This window comes from Salarias fasciatus, chromosome 11 (assembly GCF_902148845.1).
Source record: "Salarias fasciatus chromosome 11, fSalaFa1.1, whole genome shotgun sequence".
NCBI lineage: Eukaryota > Metazoa > Chordata > Actinopteri > Blenniiformes > Blenniidae > Salarias > Salarias fasciatus.
Window position 1 is genome coordinate 34,044,170 of NC_043755.1, and position 17,417 is coordinate 34,061,586.

Below are 17,417 nucleotides of genomic sequence, written 5' to 3' on the forward strand. Positions count from 1 at the left end.
CACACCATCAGAAACACACCGGGTCAAGGTCAAACTGTCAGGAACAGTCAGCAGGTCAAGGTCACAGTTTGAAGTGAAGCGTCAGTGTAAATGAGGCCTGGAGTCCAAGACAAACCAGGTCCCTCTGGGCCCCGCCCCCCCTCCTGGTCTCGTGTGTTTCTGTTGTCCAGCTCGGCTCCTCGGTGTGTTTTCCGCTCTCCCTGCTCCGGCCGCTCTGGGACCTTCTACCTGCTCCGGGACAGGAAGTGACGGCACCCAGAAGAACCCAGGTCTGTGAAGACTCACCTTGGTGAGCACGGTGGCGCGGCCGCCCCCCCCAGCCGGGGAGCTGGTGGCCTGCACGTACAGATACTCGTTATCGATGAGAGGCCACGCCCCCTGCACGGCGCACGTCTGGAAGTCGTCTTTGAAGGTTCGAATGTGCGGGTCTCCAAAGACGGCGCAGTGGCGGTACTGCGGCGAGCGGCCCTCCCCGCCGAGGAGGCCGCTCTCGTACAGGCAGGCGTCCCCAGACAGTGTGCCCTGCGGCAGGGGGCGGGGCCTGGCGGCGGGCCCCGCCCGCGGGCAGCGGTGCTGGATAAGCAGGTCCTCGATGCCCTGGACGGCCGAGTGGTAGGCCAGGTCGCCGCGGCACGCCCTCGCCATCCGCTTGGTGCACGTGGCGTAGGAGCGCAGGGCGCCGCAGTAACCGGCGTTCACCGCCTCTCGGCTGAGGGCGGCGCCCCCTGCCGGAACTGCGCCTGCACCGCCGCCGCCGCTGAGGTCCAGTGTGGCCGCCACAAAGTCAGAGTTACACCTCAGGATCCGACACGAAGCTGCAACTGCAGACAGGAAGAGTCACAACCGAGCAAGACCAGAAAAGACAGGAGGAAACATCGTTAAAAAGTCTGGACGAACTTCAGAAAAGAGGAAACGACTTCCTGGATGGATTATTCCTCAGGTTCCTCATCATCTGTCCGAGTACTGTTCATGCTAACATGCTAACAGCTCTGAGAAAACGACACTTTCAGATATTCAAGTGAGTGAAGCTCATCTCAGCTGTGGATTCAGGTTCAAGTTTATTCCACCGGGTCGTCTTTCATGGTGCTGCCAGGGGTGTGTGTGTGTGTGTGTGTACCTGTGTTGTAACTCAGCTGGACCAGCAGCAGAGTCAGGCAGATGTGGTGTTTCCATGGTAACAAGCAGAGCTCCATCAGCAGGCAGGTGGGGGTTGGGTGGGGTGGGGTGGGGGTCGAAGGTCAACACCCTTCTGTGACATGATACACATTTTACACAAAATCACAGACTCTGCTGTCTTCAAGGAGATGGAATCATTTTCAACAAGTTGCACTTCCAGTGTCATGCAAACGGACAGTTTTCATTTTTCACCTTGAGAACCGTGACTGGTTCCTGAAGCTCTGCAGACTGACAGATGGCTCCAGAACATGGTTCCCTTACGACAGGAAGTGTTTTGTAATGTTCTAGAGGTTCCGTTACGTGACCATGGTGCTCAGAGCCACTGAAAATGAGACTTTTTCAAAAATGCTCCGACTCTGTAAACTAAAACGTCTGGACTTTTCTGAAATCATGCAAATACACAAAAAAGAACTACAGCTGGAGCAAAAAGTTCTGCACGTGAGAGAAGGATTCATCCAGAACAGTGAAGGTTCTGCCTGCTGTCAGTCTTGAATTGAACAGTACTTCTAGAACTCACTCATACTACGCCTTCATCATTAACTACACAATCATCTAGAACATTAGCTACACCATGAAGAACTGTGGAGACACGGTCGTCATTCACTTCCTTCCTCTGCGGAGATTCGATCTCTGATTCCCTGAGAAGGAGCCTGGAACCTGGAACCAGATGGTGGGACCAGTGGTATGTTTGGACTCACCTGAGAGACGCTAGCTGAGAACGTTCTCCTGTTCAGGAGCCATCAGACAACCTGGACACACACACATACACACACGCAGAAAGAGTGTGTTACGTCTGTTGTCTTCTGAGTCCACGTTGGCCCGCCTCCAGAGGAAACGTCTTGTGGCGTACCTCAGGGATCAGATTTGGATCCTCAAGCAGTGTTTTGCTGCATCTTATTCTGCAGTATTTCATCTGACGTTTCCTGTTTTAAATGTAACAGTCATGATAATAAAGTGGTTTTATCCGAAGCTGCCGTCCCCTCTGTCGCTCTCAGTAAACTCCTGCTGACTTCACAAGCGGCGCCTCATTCGTACTGACCTGGGATTAGCGTTAGCATTAGCATACTGTGATAGCACTTAGCTTCCCTGTCTAGGAGCTGCCTGCACGTTGAGTGTTGATCTCAGCTGTTCTGCAGCGTCTCGGTTCTGGATCTGGATCTGAGGCCTACCTGCAGAACCGTGGTAACGATCCATTGGTTTAAAAAACCTTTGTTGTGTTTTTTTGGTTCACATCTTGGTTCCAATTCATTTCTGCCGCATGACACCACCAGGCGCAGTGTTTCGGTCGGCCTCTCTCTGTGTTGCAACTTGGACTCTCATTTGTTTAACCCCCCCCGCGCGCCCCGCAGAGCAAACAGCAGTGGACGTGGGCGTCGCTCTCTGCGATGCTTCGTGGTCGGTGATTCAGAATCAGATGTGTGGCGGTGAGCGTGTCTTTTCCTGAGTTTTCACCTGATCTATGAACCACACAGTATCAACTCAGGATGAGGGAACCCTCGGTCCCCAGGAACCCTCAGGGCTGACCCTTAACCCCACCTCAGGAGGCCTCAAGACTGGGGGTTCTGTTCCCCACTGGAACCGATACGGTACCGATTAGCAGAACCTGGGATTCGGCATCAGTACTCAAACAGTACCAGGTTTCAGTACTTCTGACTGTTTATGTGGTAATAAATGCTGATTTGTTGCTGGCTGCAGACGACAAGTTTGCTGATGGATCCTGGCATGTTAATCGCTGCTAGTGTGCTAACGAATGCTAGCATGCTAACAGTGCCGAATGCAGGAGTTGCAGCCACAGACCTGAGGCTGGTCGCCCCTCAGCCTGGAGGAAAATCTTGTGCTTCACCAGAAGCTTCCAGATTAGAAATATTCCCGCCACAGTGAGCACAATCTGCATTTTGTTCTGAGAAGTGGAGGCACACATTAGAGCACTTCCTCTTCTTACTCTTGCTTTGTTAACATGCTAGCTACTGACGTCGTTACGCTGCATTCAGGCCCAGCATGGAAAATTCAATGCTCCTCCACTCCCCCACAGTCAGAGGGATGTGTTCAGGGACTGAAACATGGTGCCGTTCGATTTTAGATGAATTGGTGCTCGGTAGTACTGGCAGAATTCGGTCAGAAAATATAAATGTACAGAATTCAGTACCATTCCTACTCATGGCCCTGCAGAACTCCTCTGGTGACACACAACCCACCCTCAGAACCCTTAAGGACCATTCAGGACCCTTCAGGACTCCTTTAGGACCATTCAGCATGTCAAAATGTTAACACACTAACATGCTACCATGTTAACATGCTAAAATGCTAACATGCTAACATGCTAACATGTCAAGATAAAAGTTGAATTGTAAGTCATGGAAGTAAAGAAGAGCTAAAACTGGAACTTCGGACCTCTGGCTGTTGAACATTTTGAATCGGACTTGTTTCGGTTGTGAGGCGACGAAATCTCCGCCCACTTTGTAACAGACGGGTGGGTGGGGTTTACTGCCATGCTGCGTCCTGACTGGTCCAGGATATAACTTGCACTTCACCAAAACAGGAAAGTGGCCTGTGGGCGCATTAGCCTGTTAGCATGTCTTTATAAGACATAGAAGAAGTTTCAAATGAGAACAGATCTGCAAGTTCTTTTCTTAAAGGGCTGTATCAGACAAAATTCACTTTTTGTATGTTTTAACCTTCTTATAAAGTTATGCACTCACCAAAAACACCCTGAAGCGTTTTTTTCCTTCGCGCCTGCGTGTTTGAGCTTTCCTCATGTTTCTGCTGCTCAGAGAGGCAGCCCCTCCCACCGTGAAAACGCTCTGTTTCCCATGTTCACGTCACACGGAGAAGACGGCTCCCCAGAACACCAGCCGTGTTGCTTATTCTAACTCCGATTATAGAGATAAACTTTAACCATCGTCTGAAAGCAACAGTCAAGCAAGAGCAAGAGGCTGAAGGGTCTGGAGGGTCTGGAGGGTCTGAAGGGTCTGAAGGGTCTGGAGGGTCTGAAGGGTCTGAAGGGTCTGCGCTTGGTGAGTTTCTAACAGGAAAAGACGTTTTCGCGTGTCTTTGCGTGTAGAGAAGCTAGAGCTAAAGAGCTAAAGCTAGCCAGCATATTTGTTTTGAAGCTCTGATTGGCTGAAGTACGCTGTCAGTCAAAGTCCACAGGGGGAGAGGCGGGATTTTCAGTGAAACAGAGCATTTTCTCTTCCGGGTTTCAGAATTAGCCCCAGAAAATCTTTTATTTCACACAAAATTACTTTTCCTTTACGCCAAAAATAAACTATTACCATGTTAATGCCAATAATAGGGTTTGGACTAGCTGAAAAAGCAGGATACAGCCCCTTTAAAGGTGTGTGTGTGTGTGTGTGTGTGTGTGTGTGTGTGTGTGTGTGTGTGTGTGTGTGTGTGTGTGTGTGTGTGTGTGTGTGTGTGTGTGTTGCACATACAGTAGGTATTTATAAGTGTGTGTAACCCTGTGAGGCAACTGCAGTTTAAATTTAGCCTTCCCAAAAACACACACACACACACACACACACACACAGACACACACACACACACACACACACACACACACACACACAGAAATGCCTGAATGAGTAACTTCTTGGGTTGTCTTTCATCAGAACTCCTGGACGTGTTTGGACGGGATCCTCCGGTCTTCACCTGAAATGTCTTCATGCGGTCGGTGACGTGTTTTTGGATAAATATGGAACAATACAATGATTTTTCAGCATGATGTCATCATCCAGCAGCAGATGATGACATTTCAGGGAAGAGCGGAAGACTGGAGAATCCAGTTCCAACACGTCAGAGAGGCGTGATGGGAAGAGACGGGAAGACAGGAGGCGGCAGCGGAAGACACTGATGAGTCAGACTGTGAAGGCATCATGGACCAAATCCAACGGAAGTTCACTCAGTTTCATGGAATAGAAATATAGTTGAAAGAATCTCTTCATCCCTTCCTGTCTGATGATGATGATGATGATGATGGTCTTCTTTCTGGATCAGGTTACTGTATTTTGTTCAAGAACTGCAGCTCAGAAAGTCTCAGTTTTATTTCTGACTGAACAAACCTAAAGAAGCCATGAACATTGAGACGGAGCTTTGGTTCAACCAGAGTCCCCCGACCAGCAGGTTTACCTGCAGCTGCTCCAGGACCTCCAGGACCTCCAGGACCTCCAGGACCTCCAGGACCTCCGGGTCCCCAATCCAGGAGCCTGATCCAGGAGCCCGATCCAGGAGCTCGATCCAGGAGCCTAATCCAAGACCCCTACAGAGGATCCCGATCCAGGGCTCCGATCCAGGAGCCCGATTGAGGAACCCGATCCAGGGGCCTGATCCAGGCCCGTCCAGGACTCAGCAGGTCTGCACTGTTCTGCCCTGCAGCTCTGGACTGATCCCCCAGCTGACTGGAGCTGCAGGAGGCTGCAAATAAATCAGGAGGGAGCAGCTGCTGGACAACTGACACACACACACACACACACACACACACACACACACACACACACACACACACACACACACACACACACACACACACACACACACACACACAGTCTTGTATTTCTATCCTTGTGGGGACCGTCCATTGACTCCCATTCATGTCTAGCCCCTAACCCTGACCCTAACCCTAACCCTAACCCACACCACAACACAGCCTAACCCTAAAGAAATGTTTTTGCTCTTTTACTTTTTTCAGTAACAACAACATGGTCAAGAAAACACTGTTTCTCCTACTGAGGACCGGAAAAAGGTCCCACAAGGCACGTCGTTCCACGTTTTGCTATCCTTGTGGGGACATTTGGCCCCAACAAGGATAGAAATACGAGAACACACACACACACACACACACACACACACACACACACACACACACACACACACACACACACACACACACACACACACACACACACACACACTCCAGGATGTGGCGGTGAATGTACAGCGTGCCGGATCATCTGCTGCCTGACTGCGTGGGAGCGACCCTGAAATGATCAGAGCTAAGCTCCGCCCACTCAGGGCTCATTCAGAGGAGGAGTTACACAAGCAGCAGGAGAGTGCCTGTCTGTGTGTGTGTGTGTGTGTGTGTGTGTGTGTGTGTGTGTGTGTGTGTGTGTGTGTGTGTGTGTGTGTGTGTGTGTGTGTGTGTGTGTGGTAGTGTGCCAGGTGTCAGGCACCGGAAGCCCAGGGCGGGCTGAGCCCCGAAGGCAAGGGAACACTGAACCCCACATCCAGCCCCCCCCCCCCCCCCCCCCCCCCCCCCCCACAGCTATGACAGATAACACTGATGCATTGTCATGTTTGAAGGCAGCTACAGTCATTGCACTACAGGCTGGAAATGAAGGCCAGCTCTGTTATTTAATTTAATTTAATTTAATTTAATTTCTTGTTTCTTGTCGTCCGTCTAAGAAGGCCTGGTAAGTGTTCATTTAAACTTAGTTTTATACATTCTTATTATTTCTTACTGGTACTGCCACTGGTGGCTATTTGAATGTTTTCGTTAACTAGAACCACTTCCTGAGACCTACAGTTAAATTAAAAGTTAAATGTTATAACACATTGATTATTGTTCTGATGTTAAGAGCATTAAGTGCCTTTTATTTTCAATACGCAGCATAATAAAATATCAATTTCATACATAAATACAGATTTTTTTTAATGTATGGAGCTACATATTGTCTTGAAAGGCTTGTAACGGGATACACATGTATCTTGATACATATCGTATCGTGACCCCTGTATCAGGATATGCATCGTATCGTGAAGTTGTTGGCAAAACCCAGCCCTACTCCTGCCCCACTGATGAGCAGTGATGAAGTGTTTGTTGTTTGCAATTAAAATTGAGGGGCAGGAACCACACCGTGCTACAAGCAAGGCCAAACGAGCAGTCCCACCTGGCCGAGTAGCGCAATCCCCACCCCCACCCCCCCACAGGGCACTACACTCTTTCCTTACATACATACCTATCCAGTTGCCCACACATATACATTCACACATACACACCCACACACCAAACACAACATATTATTACTACGGCTGTCAAAATGAGTGCGATAAAGACAAGTAAATTCAAATCCAGGTTAAAAAAAAAGGTTTAAAGAAGAAGTGGAAAATCTAATTTTATTAACAAAATGAGAAAAAGCAACAGATTTCATGAATCATGAAGCGATGTTCTTCCTGAATGCTGAGTGATCGAGAAAAAATACAAGCATATGAATCTGGAGCCGTTTCAAACCCAGAGCTCCGGTCACTCTGACTCCCGTCCCCCAGGCAGCTGCTGGTAGTCCCGGTAGTCCTGAGCCTGTCTCCCGCCCTCTCCGTCCCACCCCGCGTAGGCGGCGTTGTCCTCTCCGTGGTGCGGTTCGTCGGGGGCGGAGTTGTCCACCAGGGCGGCGCTGCTCTCGGGAAGGACTTTCAGTCCGAGCGACTGGTGCAGGAAGCCGGCGACCACGAGTTGGAGCACCTGCAGAGGAACAACGGCTCCGTCACCAGCCGGGTCCGGGTTCCTGGTTCCGGGTTCCTCAGGAACCACTGGCTGTTCTCTGTCATGTTTATCACTGTGTTAATAAAGCTGAGTTGAAGTGAATAAAAAAAAGTCCCAGATTCCGTTACTGTCTTACTGGACTGTATGACGTTTTGTTGTTGTTGATTTCTTGGAATTTTTTTATGTTTGGCTGATTGGGTATCTTATACTGAGATGAAAAAAAAAAAGTAAAATGCAGCGTGTACTCGTCTGTCACCACTAGATGTCGCTGTATGACCAGAGAGCTGCTGCAGAGCCAGAAAAGCCTCCACTTCTCCAAAAACAGAACAAGAAGGACGAACTCACACAGCTTAAAGTCAAATTTATAAAATACATTAAATACTTAAAGGTGCATTAAGGAGTTTTTCAGCTTTAAAATACTTATTTTCCACCATAAATATGTTACACATTTTTAATGATGTGTACAATGTGCCCTGACATATTCATTGTAAGTACCGCTAACAGCGCTAAATTGTCACTTGAAAGTTGCAGTGCCGGTCCAGCACCAGAATTTTTTGGGGGAGAATTTGAAGGGAATTACGTAATGCACGCTCCGGCTGGCCTGATTGCGTTAGGTTTCGTTTTGTCCGCCATTACTCCGCCAGATGCTTAGTGAGCAACAACTGAGCAGGATCTTCCAGAAAGTCAGAACAGCCTGGCTTCTAGCACTGCAGCTCCACACAGACTCCACCAGGGAGAAGAAACTTACATTTTACTGGAGCGCTACTAAACGAGTGAGGAAGGAGTTCCCCTCTTCCGTGCACGCGAGCCACAGGGACGAGTTTTTCACTAAGCTGCATTACGCCCAAGGCCTGCAGGGGGCGCTGTTTCACATAAAACGTGCAAACTCCTTAATGCAGCTTTAACAACTCCTGGAAACGCCAATGTTTTTTTTCTTAACTGATTTGTTGAAAGAATAAATAAAATAACTGTTATCAGAAAAATAAATATATGAATAAATGAATATCTGAGACTGAAAAACAGAAAACAACTTAGTGATTTTAAGTCAAGAAAAGGGAAGAGAAGAAAACACTAAATGTGAAATCACTAAACTGTTTTTCAGTATTTCTCCGAAGAAAATTATTTTTTGGATAAAACATAAAAAGTTTATTTAAAAAATAAAACCTTATAATAAATGTTTCAAAAATAAAATGTGTATTTAAAAAAAAATGTCTTTTTTACTTTGGAATTCTTTAAAATAAGTAAATAAATGAAATAAAGAGCCGACTGTGTTCTGCTGAGCGAACTGATCCCGGATCTGTTACCTGGATGACCATGAGGCCGGCGGCCATGCTGACCACGGTCACGCTGTTCTCCTGCAGCCAATCACTGAGCTGCTGCCGGCAGCCCTGGAACCACAGCGAGAACACACAGTGAACACACACTGAACACACACTGGACACACACCAAAATCCGGTCCACAACATTCAGATTGTCTGCCGCTGTGTGCAGCTAGCTAGCAGCTGGGGCTGCTGGTCGAGGCTAGCGCGCCGTGTGAGAGACGGGGAGAAGCTCCAGCTGCTGGTCGAGGACAGAAACCACAGAGTGACCTAAACGAGTCTCCAAACACAAAGCTAGTCGTTTTTCACAAACACAAAGTCTCTGATGATCAGTGAAGCGTCCGAGTCAACTCAGAACAACAGAGTGACAAACTTCAGAAGCGCTTTGGTGCATTTTTTTTTTACTTCAAGATCGCTGATTTGTTCATTTCGCTGTCAATCAAGCTTCAGACAGATCATCCAATCAGCACGCAGAAGCTCAGCGTCCAGGCCAGCCCACTGCCCATAGATCCCCATTGAAGCCCGGGAGTCCGATGGGCGGGACCAGCCCAGCATTTTACCCAATGAGCGTCCAGCTTCACTGCAGTGGAACAACCCACTCTAGTTTCCGCATGGATGCTCAGCGTCCGGCTGGTTAAAGCGCCGTGCCGCTGCGAGGAGGAGTGAAAAAAAAGCCGAGTCAATTACCTGAGATAAGAAGCTGATTCTGAACAGAAGATGAAGGTGTTGTAGCGCATATTTAGTCAATGAAATGTTCACACAACAGTAAATATTGGACCACTTATTTTTTGACATTTTAGGGGAAGTTGAGCTTCCCTTGTAGTCTTAGAGCAATCGCCACGGCTGGACACACACTGAACACACACTCAACACACACTGGAACTGATGACACAGGAGCCAGCACACGCTCAAAGAACGAAAAGGTCACAGGAAGTCTGGAGTCGTTGGTCACGTCGGTCTGAACCGAGTTGAACGCCGCTCTGTGTGAAAAAACCTGAACTGAACCGACGCTCCGGGTTCTGGACGACGGATACCGACCTACAAGAACCAGGATTTATTAAAGAACCAGGACAAAGTGAGAAGACGGGGCTCGTCTCACATGAAGACACATCGCTTTTTACATTTTGGTTTCAGAAAAGTTTACTTTCTGAAAACAATGTCTGTTTCCACGGCAACGACAGAAACGCTGAAAACCAAGTAGTGAGAGAACCTGGAGAACAATGAACTCGAAACATCAACAATAGAGAACACAGAGAACAACACACTCTAAACATGATCTGTACGTTCTAACAAGTAACAATCTATATTGTTTCTGTCTCTGACCTGGTGGACCGTCTCGTTTCTGTCTCTGACCTGGTGGACCGTCTCGTTTCTGTCTCTGACCTGGTGGAATGTCTCGTTTCTGTCTCTGACTTGGTGGAACGTTTCGTTTCTGTCTCTGACCTGGTGGACCGTCTCGTTTCTGTCTCTGACCTGGTGGACCGTCTCGTTTCTGTCTCTGACCTGGTGGAACGTCTCGTTTCTGTCTCTGACCTGGTGGAACGTCTCGTTTCTGTCTCTGACCTGATGGAACGTCTCGTTTCTGTCTCTGACCTGGTGGAACGTCTCGTTTCTGTCTCTGACCTGGTGGAACGTCTCGTTTCTGTCTCTGACCTGATGGAACGTCTCGTTTCTGTCTCTGACCTGGTGGAACGTGTCGTTTCTGTCTCTGACCTGGTGGACCGTCTTGTTTCTGTCTCTGACTTGGTGGAACGTTTCGTTTCTGTCTCTGACCTGGTGGACTGTCTCGTTTCTGTCTCTGACCTGGTGGAACGTGTCGTTTCTGTTTCTGGCCTGGTGGAACGTCTCGTTTCTGTCTCTGTCCTGGTGGAACGTCTCGTTTCTGTCTCTGACCTGGTGGACCGTGTCGTTTCTGTCTCTGACCTGGTGGACCGTCTCGTTTCTGTCTCTGACCTGGTGGAACGTTTCGTTTCTGTCTCTGACCTGGTGGACCGTCTCGTTTCTGTCTCTGACCTGGTGGAACGTGTCGTTTCTGTTTCTGGCCTGGTGGACCGTCTCGTTTTCCTGTCCGATCGGCGGCTCGGTGACGTTGACCTGCTCGGAGCACCAGATCGAGTCGGCGTTCTGAGACGATCTGAAACAGGAACACGGCAGAACGTCCCCCCCCATGGAGCTGTTCTGGTTCAGGACGTTGTCCAGCCAGTCTTCAGGACCGTCCAGGCCGCAGCACTTCCCCTGTGGAACCAGAACTGGTTTATTTCCATTCCAGAAACTGGCAGGAATGAAGAGACACTCTTTAAAGACTGATGAGTCTATTTAGAGTACCGTAATTTGTCAAACAAAATGGTGAAAATTGTGATTTTTTCAGTTTTACAGAACTTTGTGGGACTTTTTATCGTGTGTGTGTAAACTGTGAATGTACTTCTGTTTTATTTTTCATTAAAAACCACCATTGTTACAGGATACAAAAACATAATGTACAGTTTGTTTTGTTTTTTTCAGTTCGGCTGCCCATAAAGTTTCTGTTGCGACATTAAATCCTGGACCATTCAGTCTGTACAGGCCCTGCAAACATCATTTTAGCTGTGATGTTTAGAACCGGTCTTGAACCGTCACTGTTTTTGGCATCAGTCCTTCACGTTTTCCTCTGAAGCTTGACTCTGTCCAGACAACAGGACGTCCAGAAGACGACTCGCCGGACATGAAGACCAGGCAGTTCATCGTCTGTTCACTGAGTCAAGTCTACCTTTCTTTGGAAAAGATTTTGAAAATTTGACTCAAGTGACTCATAAAATCTACTTACATGCAGTAACTACTTACATACTAGTTACTCTGTACAGTAACTCTCATGATGTGTGGTTGTGTTTATGTATATATGGGTATGTGTGTGTGTGTGTATAAATGTGTGTATATATATATATATATATATATATATATATATATATATATATATATATATATATATATATGTGTGTGTGTGTGTGTGTGTGTGTGTGTCAGCTACATGTTTAGCCTGGAGAGACAGAGGGACCTGAACTCAGGAGCGGCCGGCCAATCGAGGCGATGGGTGTTTTATCCAATCAGAGCATTGGATGGTTCTGAACGAGACAGCAGCTCTGACAGGTTCCACCACAGGGGGCCGTCGGTGTAACAGTCAACACCTTCCTGCGAATGCGTCTCAACCTGTGGCTCTGCAGCCACACGTGGCTCGTCAGTCCCTCTGTGGCGGCTCCATGAAGCTTCACATTGAACCTTTACAGCAGGGACACAGAACGTTCTGTCCAGAACCATCCGCGGCTCCCGGTTCGATCCCCATTCAAGAAAAGGTTCAAGTAAAACTTAAAAAAGCTCAAACCAGAAGAAATGGAGGGAAAATGATAAAAAGACTTAAAACCCTGTAAAGTCTGGATGCTGGTGAGACTTGACCTCATAGCGGATGTGTCTCCAGTCTGGGTCTCACTGTGTTTGTCCTCTACTGGACGAGTCTCTGGACGTCTTCGTCTTCGGGGTTCAGAGGGAACTCTCAGCTGAGCGCAGGACTCACGTAGTGCTGGACGTCGTCCATCAGCCGGTCCTGGTAGCCACTGCTGCCGTTTCCGTAGTGGACCACGGTTTGGTACACGGCGTCCTCCAGGTTGCTCTGGATCTGATGGGACAGACGTCTGATCAGCCTGGGCCTGGGAGACAGCACTCAGGGAGAACATGCAAACTGCTCACAGAGAGAACCCAGACCCTGAACGTCTCAGCGAGTCCTGAACCCATCCAACCATACATCCAACAGCCATCCAACCATCCATGTACCATCCATCCAACCATCCATCCAACCATCCAACATCCATCCATCCAACCATACATCCAACAGCCATCCAACCATCCAACATCCATCCAACCATCCATGTACCATCATCCAACCATCCATCCAACCATCCAACATCCATCCAACCATCCATCCAACCATCCAACATCCATCCAACCATCCATGTACCATCCATCCAACCATCCATCCAACCATCCAACATCCATCCATCCAACCATACATCCAACAGCCATCCAACCATCCAACATCCATCCAACCATCCATGTACCATCATCCAACCATCCAACATCCATCCAACCATCCATCCAACCATCCATCCAACCATCCAACATCCATCCAACCATCCAACATCCATCCAACCATCCATGTACCATCCATCCAACCATCCAACATCCATCCAACGTCCATCCAACAATCCATGTACCATCCATCCAACCATCCATCCAACCATCCATCCAACCATCCAACATCCATCCAACAATCCATGTACCATCCATCCAACCATCCATCCAACCATCCAACATCCATCCAACCATCCATGTACCATCCATCCAACCATGCAACATCCATCCAACCATCCATGTACCATCCATCCAACCATCCAACATCCATCCAACCATCCATGTACCATCCATCCAACCATCCAACATCCATCCAACGTCCATCCAACCATCCATGTACCATCCATCCAACCATCCATCCAACCATCCAACATCCATCCAACCATCCATGTACCATCCATCCAACCATCCAACATCCATCCAACCATCCATGTACCATCCATCCAACCATCCATCCATCCAACATCCATCCAACCATCCATCCAAGCATCCAACATCCATCCAACCATCCATCCATGTACCATCCATCCAACCATCCAACCATACATCCAACCATCCATGTACCATCCATCGAACCATCCATCCAACCATCACTCTACCATCCATCCAACCATCCATCCAACCATCCATCCAACCATCCCTCTACCATCATCCAACCATCCATCCAACCATCCCTCTACCATCCATCCAACCATCCCTCTACCATCCATCCAACCATCCATCCAACCGTCCATCCAACCATCCCTCTACCACCATCCAACATCCATCCAACCATCCATCCAACCATCCCTCTATCATCCATCCAACCATCATCCATCCTACCATCCAGCCATTTAACATTCAACATCCAACATCCATTCAACATCCATCTGACCATCCATCCATCATCCATTCAATCATCTACTATCCAACCATCCACCATCCAATATCCATCATCCATCCAGCATCCATCCAACATGCAAACTGCTCACAGAGAAAACCCAGACCCTGAACGTCTCAGCGAGTACTGAACCCATCCAACCATCCAACATCCATCCTGCCATCCAAGCATCCAACCGACCATTCATCCATCCACCCACCATCCATCCAACCAACCATCATCATCCATTCATCAACCATCCACCACCCATCCATCATCCATCCATCATCCATCCACACCTTGTCTCTGTTGATCAGCAGCAGCAGGATGACAAACAGCTGTCCCAGGACGAGGATGAAGAGGAAGAACATGTACTGAGGATGAAGAGCAGATTTCATCAGTTCCAGCCTTCCTCTTTCTGCTCCTCACATCTGCAGAACAGCTGCGAACATCCGGCTCCTCTCTGACTCACCACCATGAGCAGCGTCCTGTTCTCACAGCTGGAGCCGGCACATCCGACCACGCTGAGCGCCGCCACCACCACCCCGATGACGAGCAGCACCACCGCCACTGCCTGCAGCTCGCCTGCACGCACACACACACACGCACACACACACCCGCAGCTCCTCAGCATCTCTGGTTGTGTTTTGGGGTCTGTTTCCATGACAATGTCGGAGCCACTGTAAAGGCAACTTTATGGAAACACTCCATCTCCGTGGAAACGGGGACAACGCAACTTTTCAGATGCAATACTTCTGGTGCTGTGAACCTCATATTGCGACCTCTGTGTGTGTGTGTGTGTGTGTGTGGGTGTGTGTGTGTGTGTGTGTGTGTGTGTGTGTGTGTGTGTGTGTGTACACTCACCAGATGAGAGGACACCCAGGAAGCTGGACTCACCAAACCGGATCCAGATGCCACAGCCAGCGACACTCAGGCCCAGGGCCTGTGGGGGTCAAAGGTCACAGCTTACAGACGATACAGTGCAGGTTTTCAGATTTCATTATTCAGTTTAAACTTTTGATTTACAAAAAGACAGGAAGATAGAGATAGAGAGAGAGAGAGAGAGAGAGAGAGAGAGAAAAAACCACGTCATCCAGGAAAATGAATAAATTATTATATTAAAATCAAAGGACTGAAGTTTTTGTTGCCTGTCCTGGTCCTGTCCTGGTCTGTCCTGGTCCTGTCCTGGTCCTGTCCTGGTCCTGTCCTGGTCTGTCCTGGTCTGTCCTGGTCCTGTCCTGGTCCTGTCCTGGTCCTGTCCTGGTCTGTCCTGGCCCTGTCCTGGTCCTGTCCTGGTCTGTACTGGCCCTGTCCTGGTCCTGTCCTGGTCTGTCCTGGTCCTGTCCTGGTCCTGTCCTGGCCTGTCCTGGCCCTGTCCTGGTCCTGTCCTGGTCCTGTCCTGATCCTGTCCTGGTCTGTCCTGGTCCTGTACTGGTCTGTCCTGGCCCTGTCCTGGTCCTGTCCTGGTCCTGTCCTGGCCCTGTCCTGGTCTGTCCTGGCCCTGTACTGGCCCTGTCCTGGTCCTGTCCTGGTCTGTCCTGGCCCTGTCCTGGTCCTGTCCTGATCCTGTCCTGGTCCTGTCCTGGCCCTGCCCTGGTCTGTCCTGGTCCTGTCCTGGTCCTGTGATGGTCTGTCCTGATCCTGTCCTGGTCTGTCCTGGTCCTGTGATGGTCTGTCCTGGTCCTGTCCTGGCTCTATTCTGGTCCTGTTATCACCTGTCCTGGTCTTTCCTGGACCTGCTGTGGTCTGTCCTGATTCTGTCCTCACCTGTCCTTGCCTGTCTTTGCCTGTCCTGCTCTGTTCTGGTCTGTCCTGGTCCTATTCTGGTCCTGTCCCGGTCGGCTCTGGTTCTTCTGTAGGAAGTTTCCTCACCAGGAAGATGCTGTTCAGAACCGCAGAGCAGAACTTCAGCAGCTCCATCTTCACCCTCAGCTTCATCTTCAGGTCCTCCTCAGGTCCTCTTCAGGTCCTCTTCAGGTCCTCCTCAGGTCCTCCTCAGGTCCTCCTCAGGTCCTCCTCAGGTCCTCCTCAGGTCCTCCTCAGGTCCTCCTCAGGTCCTCCGGGTTACTCGCTCTGTTCTGTGAGGCGGATCCACAGCAGCAGGTTCTCCAGCAGAACCTCTGCTCCGACAAAACAACACGAGACTGAAAACACCTGAGGTCAGAGTCCACTTCCTCCTCCTGCAGAGCAGCCAGAGCAGCGTCTCCATGGAGACACACACACACACACACACACACACAGGCACGCACAGTCTTGTATTTCTATCCTTGTGGGGACCGTCCATTGACTCCCATTCATGTCTAGCCCCTAACCCTGACCCTTACCCTAACCCTAACCCACACCACAACAAAGCCTAACCCTAAAGAAATGTTTTTGCACTTTTACTTTTTTCAGTAACAACAACATGGTCAAGAAAACACTGTTTCTCCTACTTAGGACCGGAAAAAGGTCCCACAAGGCACGTCGTTTCACGTTTTGCTATCCTTGTGGGGACATTTGGCCCCGACAAGGATAGAAATACAAGAACGCTCACACACACACACACACACACACACATGTTTGTACTTATATCGTTGTGAGGACACTCATTGACATAATGTATTTCCTAGCCCCTTACCCTAACCCGAACCATCAAAAATAAATGCCTAACCCTAATCTATGCCCTAAACCTAACCTAAACCTAATTGTAACCCTAAACCAAAAATGAAGTCTTAACCCTCAAAAAGGCCAAAAAAGGTCTCTGAAATAGTGAGGACCGGCAAAAATGTCCTCACTTTCCACAAATTGTCCTCACTTGTAAGGTTAAAAACCCAATGTCCTCACAAAAGGTCCTCACAACATATAGCTGTACAAGTACACACACACACACACACACACACACACACACACACACACACACACACACGTTTGTACTTATATCGTTGTGAGGACACTCATTGACATAATGCATTTCCTAGCCCCTTACCCCTAACCATCAAAAATAAATGCCTAAACCTGACCTAAACCCAACTGGAACCCTAAATCAAAAACCAACTCTGAACCTCAAAAAGGCCAAAAATGGCCTTTTGAAAAGTGAGGACCGGCAAAAACACACACACACACACACACACACTCACGGAACCTACCATCAGTAAGTATTTCCTTCAACCCATTTTTTTCTAAGTACTACATTTCCCAGAATGCAGCTTGAGGTCCTGCGGGTCAGCAGAAACCACGAGGAGGGTTCCAGGAAGTCCAGGTCCTGAGAAGAACTGGGTCTGGTCCAGCGACACTTTCACACTGCCAGGCATCAGATAGCAGCTGGGACCAAAACCTGGACCAAGAACCTGGACCAAGAACATGGACCAAGAGCTGGGACTAAGAACCTGGACCCAGGAGGACAGAGGAGTCCCAGCATGCACGGAGGGTTCCACCTCCAGTCCAGCATCCTGAG

The 17,417-nt window shown here is 48.9% G+C and overlaps 2 protein-coding genes across 2 annotated transcripts in view; both read right to left on the minus strand.

Moving 5' to 3' along the window:
• hjv (hemojuvelin BMP co-receptor) overlaps positions 1-5,420 on the minus strand; it is a 6,610-nt gene extending 1,190 nt beyond the window's left edge. The window contains exons 1-4 of the mRNA XM_030103015.1: positions 5,302-5,420; positions 1,875-1,925; positions 1,118-1,249; positions 286-821 (exon numbers count right to left, since the gene is read on the minus strand). Of these exons, the coding sequence (XP_029958875.1) occupies positions 286-821; positions 1,118-1,193 (612 nt within the window). The 5' untranslated portion in view covers positions 1,194-1,249; positions 1,875-1,925; positions 5,302-5,420. The remainder of the gene's footprint in view (positions 1-285; positions 822-1,117; positions 1,250-1,874; positions 1,926-5,301) is intronic.
• A 1,991-nt stretch (positions 5,421-7,411) lies between these two features.
• LOC115397274 (CD82 antigen) lies at positions 7,412-16,089 on the minus strand. The gene is made up of 8 exons (XM_030103502.1): positions 15,857-16,089; positions 14,849-14,927; positions 14,457-14,569; positions 14,284-14,358; positions 12,512-12,613; positions 10,981-11,202; positions 8,953-9,036; positions 7,412-7,627 (listed from the first exon to the last, which is right to left on the minus strand). Exons 1-8 carry the CDS (start codon positions 15,920-15,922, stop codon positions 7,412-7,414), a joined length of 957 nt encoding a protein of 318 aa, XP_029959362.1. The 5' UTR covers positions 15,923-16,089.
• Positions 16,090-17,417: the final 1,328 nt, after the last annotated feature.

Excerpts from the sequence above, each read along its gene's own strand:
- LOC115397274 (XM_030103502.1), bottom strand. The coding sequence starts at position 15,922 with ATGAAGCTGAGGGTGAAGATGGAGCTGCTGAAGTTCTGCTCTGCGGTT. Across the intron at positions 14,928-15,856 it reads TTCTGAACAGCATCTTCCTG|GCCCTGGGCCTGAGTGTCGC; the intron begins GTGAGGAAACTT and ends TGACCCCCACAG. Across the intron at positions 12,614-14,283 it reads TGCTGATCAACAGAGACAAG|ATCCAGAGCAACCTGGAGGA; the intron begins GTGTGGATGGAT and ends CTGTCCCATCAG.